General features: G+C 52.1%; 1 protein-coding gene across 1 annotated transcript; it reads left to right on the top strand.

The window, feature by feature from the left end:
• The first annotated feature begins 4732 nt into the window (after positions 1 to 4732).
• XCL1 (X-C motif chemokine ligand 1) lies at positions 4733 to 8282 on the top strand. Its single transcript, XM_070396763.1, has 3 exons — positions 4733 to 4812; positions 7098 to 7212; positions 8026 to 8282. The coding sequence occupies exons 1-3, from the start codon at positions 4752 to 4754 to the stop codon at positions 8186 to 8188; spliced, it is 339 nt and encodes a 112-aa protein (XP_070252864.1). The 5' UTR covers positions 4733 to 4751; the 3' UTR covers positions 8189 to 8282.
• The last annotated feature ends 2088 nt before the right edge of the window (positions 8283 to 10370 follow it).

The raw sequence follows: 10370 nt of genomic DNA, 5'->3' as shown, positions 1-10370 counted from the left end.
AATGAGCAGACAACCCACAGGTTGGGAGGAGATATGTATAAGCCATCTCTCTGATGAGGGGTTAACATAAAAAATATACAAGGGCCCTGGCCGGTGGCTCCGTTGGTTGGAGCATCGTCCCGTACACCCAAAATGTTGCAGGTTTGATCCATGGTCAGGGTGTGTACGGGAGGCAACCAATCAATGTTTCTCTCTCTGTCTCTCTCTCTCTCCCCTTCCTTCCTCTCTCTAAACATATCCTCTGGTAAGGATTAAAAAATAAATAAATATATATGTACTTATTTATATATTTTTATTTTAAAAATGATTATATTTATTTATTTTAACTATTTTTATTATTATTGATTTCAGAGAGGAAGGGAGAGGGAGAGAGAGAAACATCAATGATGAGAGCGAATCATTGATTAGCTGCCTCCTGCACACCTCCTACTGGGGATCGGGCCCACATCCTGAGCATGTGACCTTGACTGGAATCGAACCCAGGATCCTTCAGTCCCCAGGCCGATGCTCTACCCACTGAGCAAAACCGGCTAGGGCTATTTATATAATTTTAATATATAACATTAATAGCAAAACAACAACAGTAAAAACAGTCAGAGGACCCCAATAGGCATTTCCACAGTGGCCAACAGTAATGAAAGGTATTCAGCATCATTAATCAGGAGCAAAATGAAAATCAAACCACAGGGAGATAACACCTCACAGCTGTGAGGAAGGCTGTTACCAAGCAGGCAAGAGACAAGTGTTGGCAAGTAGGTGGAGAAAAGGACACCCTTGGGCACTGTTGTGGGGAATGTACTTTGGTGCAGCCACTAGGAAAACAGAACTATGACCCAGCAGTTCTCCTGGGCACGTGTGCGAAGGACATGAAGTCACTGTCGTGAGATATCAGCACTTCCTGCTCATTGAAACACTAGTCACCACGGCCAGACATGGAAACAACCTGAAGGCCCATCGACTGATGAGTAGGAAACTGTGGTGTATATGTACAGTGGGATTTCATTCAATAAAAAGAAAGAGCCTGGCCGGTGGTCATTGTCCCAGACCCCAAAGGGTGGTGGGTTCGATCCCTGATCGGGGCACTATGGGAAGCAACCAATTGATGTTTCTCAAACCAAAGTTTCTCTCTCATCCTCTGGTCCTCTATCTCTCTAAAATCAATAAAAACATGTCCTCGGGTGAGGATTAAAAATGTAAGGAAATTCTGCCATTTATGAAATATGGATGGACCTTGAGGGCATTATGCTAAGTGAATTAAGGCAGAGAAAGACACACAGTGTATGGGATCCCAGATGTAGAATCTACTGAAGTGAAACTCAATATCTAGAGAGAATGGAAGTTGTCGGTGCTTGGGGAGGGGAAGAGTGGGGAGAATTGGTCAATCGGCTAATGCGAGAGGAATAGTTATAGGATGAGTAGTTTCTGGGCATCAGTAAGTCCTGTGTTATGCATGTGAAGGTTACTAAGAGATCTTAAATGTCCTCACCACACACACAAAGAGGCAACTATGTGAGATGATGGAGGTATTAATTAACCTCATTGTGTTAATAGTTTTGCAAAATATACATGTATCAAATGATAATGTCGAACTCCTTAAACGTACACAATGTTTTATGTCAATAATCTCTAATAATAAAAGGGTAATATGCTAATTAGACCAGATGTCTTCCGGATGTCATTCTGGACGTCCTTCCTGATGAAGCTGGGGCCGGAGGGAAGCAGCCAGGTTCCGGGTGCCGGAGGGAAGCCGGTGCCCGCAGCCGGGGGAAGGAAGGCCTACTCTCGCACAAATTTTCGTGCATCGGGCCTCTAGTATCTTATTAAGCCAGAGGGGGGACTTTGGATTTAATACATGAAAGTGGGGAGGTATTGAAAGATTTTGAGCAGAGAAGAGACACGCTATGACTTACAGTTGAAACGGTCTCCTTGGCAGGTTGGTAAGCTGGCCACAGAGGGCGAGGGTGGGGCAGGAAGCCAGGAGAGGCTGTGGCAGGAATCTGCTCACTCAGGTGAGGGGGTGGGGGGAGGGGGCTTCAGTTGGACCTGTTGCAGAGGTGAGAAGACTGTAGGTTCTATCTGAGGACAGAAAGCCAAGGGTGTTTGCTGACCGGTTGGATGTGGCTTTTAAGAGAAAGAGAGGAGTCAGGGATGGGAGGAATTGTTCTGACTAATATCCTCAACCAGTTATTGTCACCCCGTGTCCACACATGAGCCGGCTATGCCTATTTTGAAGTAGGTTTCTGCTTTCTGGTCTCTGACTTAATTCTTCTCCACCAAACTCTAGTCACGCTCTGAAAAACCGAAAGTGAGTCATTCCTCCTAAGGGTGGAAGAAATTGTATCTCAAGATGCCAAATAAGAAGGAGCCACTGATCAGATCATCAATTTGATTGAAAAAATAAGGGAGAGCTACGGGCACAGTTCTGGGGCTTATGTTTGTAGATGTTCACCCTTCACTTAACGTTCAGTCCAGCGGTTCTCAACCTGTGGGTTTCGACCCCTTTGGCGGTCGAACGACCCTTTCACAGGGGTCGCCTAAGACCATCCTGCATATCAGATATTTACATTATGATTCATAACAGTAGCAACATTACAGTTATAAAGTAGCAACAAAAATAATTTTATGGTTGGGTCACAACATGAGGAACTGTATTTAAAGGGCCAGAAGGTTGAGAACCACTGGTTCAGTCACCATGTGTTGGTCCTTTAGGAAGAATTCGCTTATTCAGAAATGGCCTGGGGAGTGACGACTCCATAGTAGACCTCTGTTCATGCTGGGACCGGGAGAGGCGGGCACGCTGCCCGCTCAGCAGGTGCCGTTCGGTGGGCGACTTGGGAATGAAATTGAGGGGAGAATCGGATGAGTTAGTGACAGGACAGTGGTGAGACCAGGTGCCCTGGGGACAGAGGATGGCACGGCTTCATTGTATCTGGAGGATTCGGGAAGCTCGTGGGAAGTGGAGCAGTTTGCAGTTATGTCGGGAGCTGGGATGGCCTTGGAGGCGAAGGAAGCAACAGGTGGGAGTAGGAAAGAGGACGGCACCTTTGGTTGACTGCGCACACATCGGTTAAGGTGGAGGCTTGGGAGCAGGTGGGTGGGTGGGGGCTGAGTGAGTCTGAAAGGCCAGGCAGTGCCAGCTCTTGAACAGCCTGGTGTCTGACACTGAGAGACTGGAATGAAACCGTGGACCAGGGGAGCGAACAAAGAGGCTCCCAGCAGGGAAACAACATTCCTCAATTAAGGCCGGGGAGTGACTCCTGGTGATGTTTGGAGAACAGATCGGAAAGGGAGGCGACCTGGGAACGGGACGCCAGTTGGTCTACTGCACTGGTCCCAGCAAGGGGTGACGCGGGCCTGCCCGGAGCAGCATGGAGAGAGGAGGAGACGCATTGAAGGGCGATTAGCAGGTATACTCAGCACCGGGCTGGGAACAGCGTGCGGGTGCATGAGCAACGCAGCTAAGGTGACTCTGTACTTGGAACGTGGAGGGAAGAGAGACATCATCCATGTCAAGGGAGCTGTGTCTGGGAGGGAGAACTGACAGCCGCTGTGGGTGCAGAAGGAAGTCTGGCTGGGATGAAATTCCATTAATGAGCAATGTCTCAGCCATTAACCTGTCCTTTCAGGGAAATATTGGAATTTATTTTCATATCCCTAATAGTAATCGGACACTCTTTTAGCTACACGCGTAATTAAGTAGTACATCTTATAGACACCGGTGTAAAACAAGACAAGACAAAAACAAGGATGAACTGAGTGCCGATTCTCAAGCCCGGCTGGAGGCATTGCGCGTTGAAACCGCCACACTGTCCCGGAGGCTGTGGAGAGGAGCCTGTGGTTGTGCTCAGTATCCTAGTCCTGTTGTTAACGGGAAATGACTCCGTGTCCTGAGTGAAACTCTACCGTAGAGGTGGGATCTACAGCAACAAGCTAAAAGGGAGTGTTTCAGTGTGTCTGTGATAGAAACATGGCAGACAGTTACATTGGTGGTAAACTAGTATTTATAATTGTTGCAACTATGCAAGCATATGGACACCAACAGAGACTCCGTGGAAAACATGAAGAATGAAAACTGTCAGAATGGCAAAGTCAACTTTGTTCTCTCTTTTTCCAAAATAATGTTCATGCCAGGACAACTTTTCAGAAACTTCTAAAAAGGTGGATACTAAGTTGCCATAAAGGGAGGTGCATCGCTGAAATGTCCCTGAGCACCTGGGAGGGTGGGGTGAAGAAGTGGGACCCCTGGAACAGGGGCCGGGGGGAGTGAGGAGAAAGAGAAGGCAGAGGAGTGAGGAGCTCCGAGGGGCAGCCGTGTCCCCCCCTCCGGTGGATGGCGGAAGCCCATGTCACAGCGTGTCCCGCGAGGCAGGTGGGAAAGCCGGACCACGGCGACCACCTTTCCTTTACGCTGTCCGCACGCTGGGGACAGTGACACGCCGGGCAGGCCGCGCTGAGCAGCGGAAGATCTGAGTGGAGGCTGGTGGCAGGAGGTGCGGCAGCCGCCTTTGTTTTAAGCGCGCATTTGCTTTCATTGACACGTTAACCACAGGTGAAAAGGAAAGGCCACAGGGTGGGGGTGTGAGCAGGGGAACTTTCAGAGAAGCCTCAGCACAGCCAATACTTTCCACGATTGCACACCCACCTGGAAGCCCCTCCCTCCACAGGAAGCGCTGACCATCGGGGATAAAAGAGACCCGTGAGCAGCCCAGGCTCATCCTCCGGTTCTGCTCGCTCAGCTCAGTGCACTCAGCATGAAGCCTCTGCTCCTCGCTCTGCTCGGGGTCTGCTGCCTCGTGGCCCGCGATGTGGAAGGTGAGTCCAGGGCTGTCCGTGGAGCAGGGGCAGGTGTGGGCGGGGCCCAGGTTTTAGTTTGGACTCGGTGTGGCCTGGAGTGCCCGCTACCCCGGAGCAAAGTGGGAATGAGAATTGTGAGTGGAGGGGGCCTCGTGGGTTCCAAAGACAGAGCCTAGGGAGACTCTGGGCCAAGCTCCTCGTGGGGGATTTGGGGTAAATCTCTCCATCTCTCTGGGCCCACACGCCGTCATCTATAGGTTGACGACAGTAACAGATCTCACCTGGGATCGCAATGCACTAAATCTTAGGGCCGCTTCCTGGATTTCCTCTTGGGTGGATGTAGTGGTGGGAGGGTGGTGACGACGATATATGCCTTTGTAGCTTTGCCCAGGTGATACCGAGCGTGATAAATTCTCAAAAGTTTTGAGAGTTCAGTCACAATGTGGGGAAGAGCTAGCAGGTGTGTGTTCTGAAACCAGGCAGTGTTTTCTGCTTAAAAACTAGACTGGAAGCTTACACCTTCCTACGAGAAATCAGTGTTGCCTTCGAGAAGGTCGGAGAATTTAGGATGACTGATGTTGTTCCCAGTTATGATAAATTCTTGAGCTTATGAGAGGCCGTCTGATAAGTGCTAGCAAATAGATCAATGCCTTCTACACAGTCAAACAACCTGCAAGAGACAGCGGACGAGGCTCAGAGATGCTGAGCCTGGCCCAGGTGTCCTGCCCATATTTCCTTAAGGGTTATTTTTTTCCAGCTGCTTGGAGTTTAGTTTTCCTGTGGCTCTGGAGCAAGAGAGGCTACCCCTTGGGTGTAACTCTCCTCTCGACCTCCTAGTCTGTAGACTTACTACTTAGACTAGAATATTGGAGCCTGATCGTGGATCCCCAAGGGTGTCCATGGACAGAGGCGGCAACGTCTGAACCTCCCTGAAATTGTAAGCAGAATAAAAATGATTGAGGAGATTAAGGCCTGGCCGGTGTGGGTCAGTGGTTGAGCTTCGACCTATGAACCAGGAGGTCGAGGTTCGATGACCGGTCCGGGCACATGCCCAGGTTGCAGGCTCATCCCCACTGGTGGGTGTGCAGGAGGCAGTCGATTGATGATTCTCTCTCATCATTGATGTTTCTATCTCTCTCTCCCTCTCCCTTCCTCTCTGAAATATATATATTGTGTAAGACTACTAAATATGACCAGATGTTGCAACGTGCTGGCATTTTGCTACACAGTGGCTGTGCCATTTGTGGGGACCCAGGTGTGGGTGGGGAAGACGCTGGGAGAGCAGAGGGGACTGCAGACACTGGCCAGATTCCCGTTTCCTCCTTGCACCCTGGGCTGAGCTGCTGCTGCACAACCAGGGGAGGCAGCCTGCGTCCTGACGCAGCTCTGCCGAAGGTGCCGGCTCGCCCGACCCCACAGACTCGCAGGCACAGCCGGGAGGGAGGAGGCGCTTTGGGGACTTAGAGGCCAGTGGACTTACTGGGCCTGGGGGCCCATGTTGGATATTTCCCAGGGAAATGTTATTCCTTAAGTTGTGAGAGAAACAGGGAGCAAACGCAGACTCCCCTCCACTGGTTCCGAGACCGGATAGGACGTGATGGAGAGGAGAGATAAAGAGGGCAAGGTCAGCAAACACCTTTCGTTTAGTTCATATTAAAAGGAAAGGTTTGGCTGGCCCCAGCTGGTTTGGCTCAGTGGATAAAGCGTTGGCCTGGGGACTGAAGACTCCCAGGTTTGATTCCGGTCAAGGGCACATGCCTGGGTTGTGGTCTCGATCCTCAGCAGGGAACATGCAGGAGGCAGTCAATCAGTGAACCTCTCTCATCACTGATGTTTCTCTCTCTTTCCCTCTCCCTTCCTCTCTGAAATCAACACAAATATATTTAAGAATAAAAGCCTCCGCTGCTACTTAAGGTGCTTTGTAGCTGAATAGCTCTCTGGGCCGCACACACCAGGCTCTTCAGCTGAGGAGAAAACCAGCACCTAGAAACCGAGATGGGAGTTCCCCAAACCTGAGTGTTATTAACCCTCCCGGGCCCCTCCCCTCTGCCAGGTGAGGTGGTTCTTAAACTGAAACGTTCAGCCCCCCGTGGGCCATGGCTGCTGAGGACGATACTTGATGAACCACTTCCTTTCCGTGGCTCACATCTCGCCATTGAAACGAGAACAAAACCAAGCTGCCGCCGCTATTCAATGGCGCCTCCTCCACTATCTCCTCACACACCTCTCTCCGTTGTTTTCTTGGTGACACTGTAACGTGTGTACTGTGGAAGTTACAGTGTGTCTTTGTCTTTCTTCACCAGGTGTGGGGAGTGAGGTCCTGGAACAGCGAATCTGTGTGAGTATGACGACCCGGCGGCTGCCCGTGAACAAAATCAAGACCTACACCATCAAGGAGGGGCCCATGAAGGCAGTCATGTGAGTGTCTCCCCGAGCTGGGCTGGACGGGCCAGGCTGTGGAAATCGGCCTCAGGGAAGCAGGTCCCGTGGGCGGAGCCCTCCCCTGAGCCAGCAGCCCCTGATCTCCCACGTTCACCCTGCCCTTCGCAGCCCACAGCGTGATTGTCACCAAAAGGTGGCAACCAGGTGACAATTAGCCTCCTCATTTCCGAGTTAGTGTCAGCAGGAGACTGAGCAAACCCAGAGGAAGACTATGCTCAGTCCTGAGGGTCAAGTTTAAGGAGTTTGACCACATAGCTGCCCTCAGCTGAAACCCTCCGGGTCCCTCCCCTTCGTGTGGAGTGTGGGTACGTGGGTGCCGTGTTGACCAGTTGCCGTACCTCCAGACAATGAGTCAAAAACTGGCCTATATTGTCCCCGGATCTCGTTTTCAGAATAGCAGCTCTTCCCAGCACATAGTAACTACAACTTTGCTCACAGAAATTAAGATAAGGAAAGCACCTTTTGTGCAGAAAACGGGATGAGTGCATTTAGATTTGAAAAGGAAGGTGCTGGTGTGTGGTCATTGGACCAGATGACCTCACAGGCCCGGCGTACCTACAACATTTGGTGGCTCTGCTGAGAAAGGAGCCTGGGGTTAGGGTGTCACCTGGAGACAGGTCTCCTTTGTGTTAAAACAGGTTGTAGAAGAAAGCTTTGCACTAACGGCTCGGGTCCAAAAGCCTGTTCCGTCCAGGAATGTCTGCAGAGCTCTTACACTTGGTCTGATCTGAACTCCTGGCCCAGACTTGGGACGTGGCTCACTTTGTCTGCCTTTTCCTTACATCGCAGATTCATTACCAAACGTGGCCTTAAACTCTGTGCCGACCCACAAATCGACTGGGTGAAGAAGGCGGTGGAAACCATGGACAAGTCCAAGAGAATAAACATGAACCAGACCAAGCCCACGGGAGCCCAGCAGCCCACCAGCACAGGCGTGCCCCAGACGAGGTAGTGGCCTCGTCCCGTCCAAGCCAGCGGCTGATGTCTCCTTGCAAGCCCTCTCCTTACAAGGACTGATTAAATTATATGCACCTTTTCTGAAAGTACAGCCTGCATCTAGTTGTTTTCTTGTGTTTTTACTTTTCGTGTTTTCCTAGTCATTCAGCTGCTTTAATGAATAAATATTTATTACTAGGAACCGTCCCAAAGTCATTCATTGCGTATGGGGGCGGGTAACAGGTCACTCCTGATCTATTTAGGTCCCACGGAATCTCCCTTTGATGGTTTCATGATGGGAGATTTGGGCGGTGTTTATCGGGGACGGGTTGCTGGGAAACCTCTGGGTGGCTCGGCCTGCCTGTCGCTGTGTCCAATAACGAAGGCGGGGTTGAAGCCCATAAGGCGTTGATTGAGAAGGCCAGCCAACAAGAAGACAGGGCGCTTACAAGCATCAAATCCTGTCCTACAGCAGGTGCAGGGGACAGACTATAAAGGGGAAGGGGCTAGGGCAGTGGTCGGCAAACTGCGGCTCGCGAGCCACATGTGGCTCTTTGGCCCCTTGAGTGTGGCTCTTCCACAAAATACCACGTGTGGGCGTGCACGTACATTGCAATTGAAACTTCGTGGCCCATGCGCAGAAGTCGGTATTTTGTGGAAGAGCCACACTCAAGGGGCCAAAGAGCCGCATGTGGCTCTCGAGCCGCAGTTTGCCGACCACTGGGCTTGGGTGAGGCTTGGAACAGAGGTCAGCCATTGGTCCTTAGTCATCACGCGATGAGTTGATGTTGAGGAGATGATGTTTTGACTCCTGGTGCGTCGGCCTGACCATGCTTGTTGGTTCTGCTTGCTGGACTCACAGCTGTGTCACCTCCTTAATCGCTTGGCACAGGCCTTGAAGAGGAAACTTAAGAAAGACTTAATCCCCTGTTTACATGAGTACCTGTGTTCTGAGATTGAGAATAATGTGATCACTTTTCAGGTTACTTCAGATGCTCCATCTGTCGATTCTAAGCCCCCTGTCAGAGGGGAGCCGCATTTTCCTCCTTCTAGGCTCCAGCTTGAAATGGTTCCCTCCCCAGGGGTCACCTGACCCTGTGACAGTGGCAACAAATCAAGATCCCTTCCAACCCGTCTTTCTCCTGGAGTTCTCTCCACGGAGCCAGGGGAAACCCCGTGGCACTGGTTCCCACGGAGGGTCCCTCGCTGGGCGGCGTCCCAGGTGCAGGGCCTCCACAGGTGTTTCCCTTCTCGCTGTTCCCTTTGCTCTCCCCGGGAAGGAAACATAAAGACGGCTCGCCAGTGCCTTTCTCTGTCAGGGTAGCAGAGGCTGGACTCTGGGCAGGAAGATACGGGATTCAAGTAGCCATCAGTGCTCTTCCCAGTGGGTGATGTGCTCTCGGCCTCTGTGCTTCCTGCAGTCGCCACAGCTCTGCCGTCACCAGGGCTCTGCCGTCACCCACGGCTCTGCCGTCACCCACGGCTCTGCCGTCACCACGGCTCTGCCGTCACCACGGCTCTGCCGTCACCCACTTCTCTGCCTTCACCCACGGCTCTGTCGTCACCCACGGCTCTGCCGTCACCCAGGGCTCTGCCGTCACCCACGGCTCTGCCGTCACCAGGGCTCTGCCGTCACCCAGGGCTCTGCTGTCACCACGGCTCTGCCGTCACCAGGGCATGCTGTTCTGCTCTGCACACCTGGCTCTGCCACCTGCACCCTTTCTCGATGTGATCACCATTCGCAGTGAGGTTTTCATCGGACGTCCATCTGGCCACTGACCTGCACTCACTCTGGGTCGTTACCAAGTTGCTGGTTGGCTCATGCTCATGGCCCTGCTGTCCGGGCAGCTGGCGGTGTGGGCGCTGCTGCCCGTCGCCCCACAGTGAGGACCACAGGCCTGGCGGGCCTGAAGGGAAGGAGAAGTACCAACTGTGGTCTAGCCCTCAGCAGTTTCCGGGTCCGCTGGAGGGTCGCAGAGGGCAGCTCACTTTCGTGACCCGAACAGCGGGCCGGAGCGGAGGCCACGGAGGAGCTGCCTCCTGGCGGAGGGTGGGCCTCTCCCTTCTCGTCGTCTTTGCCCACAACGATCATCAAAGCTGGTCTCACACACCAAGAACGAAACAGGCGCCTTGGAGGGCGAGCAGCAACGTCACAGGAGGCGAGAACGGTTTCCTGACTGGACTCTGCATTGTGTGTC

Source organism: Myotis yumanensis, unplaced genomic scaffold (assembly GCF_028538775.1).
Source record: "Myotis yumanensis isolate MYYU_CA2020_CCGP unplaced genomic scaffold, mMyoYum1.0.hap1 SCAF_17, whole genome shotgun sequence".
Taxonomy (NCBI): Eukaryota; Metazoa; Chordata; class Mammalia; order Chiroptera; family Vespertilionidae; genus Myotis; species Myotis yumanensis.
The sequence above is the reverse complement of the archived record's forward strand: the minus strand, read 5'-3'. Positions and strand labels throughout refer to the sequence as shown.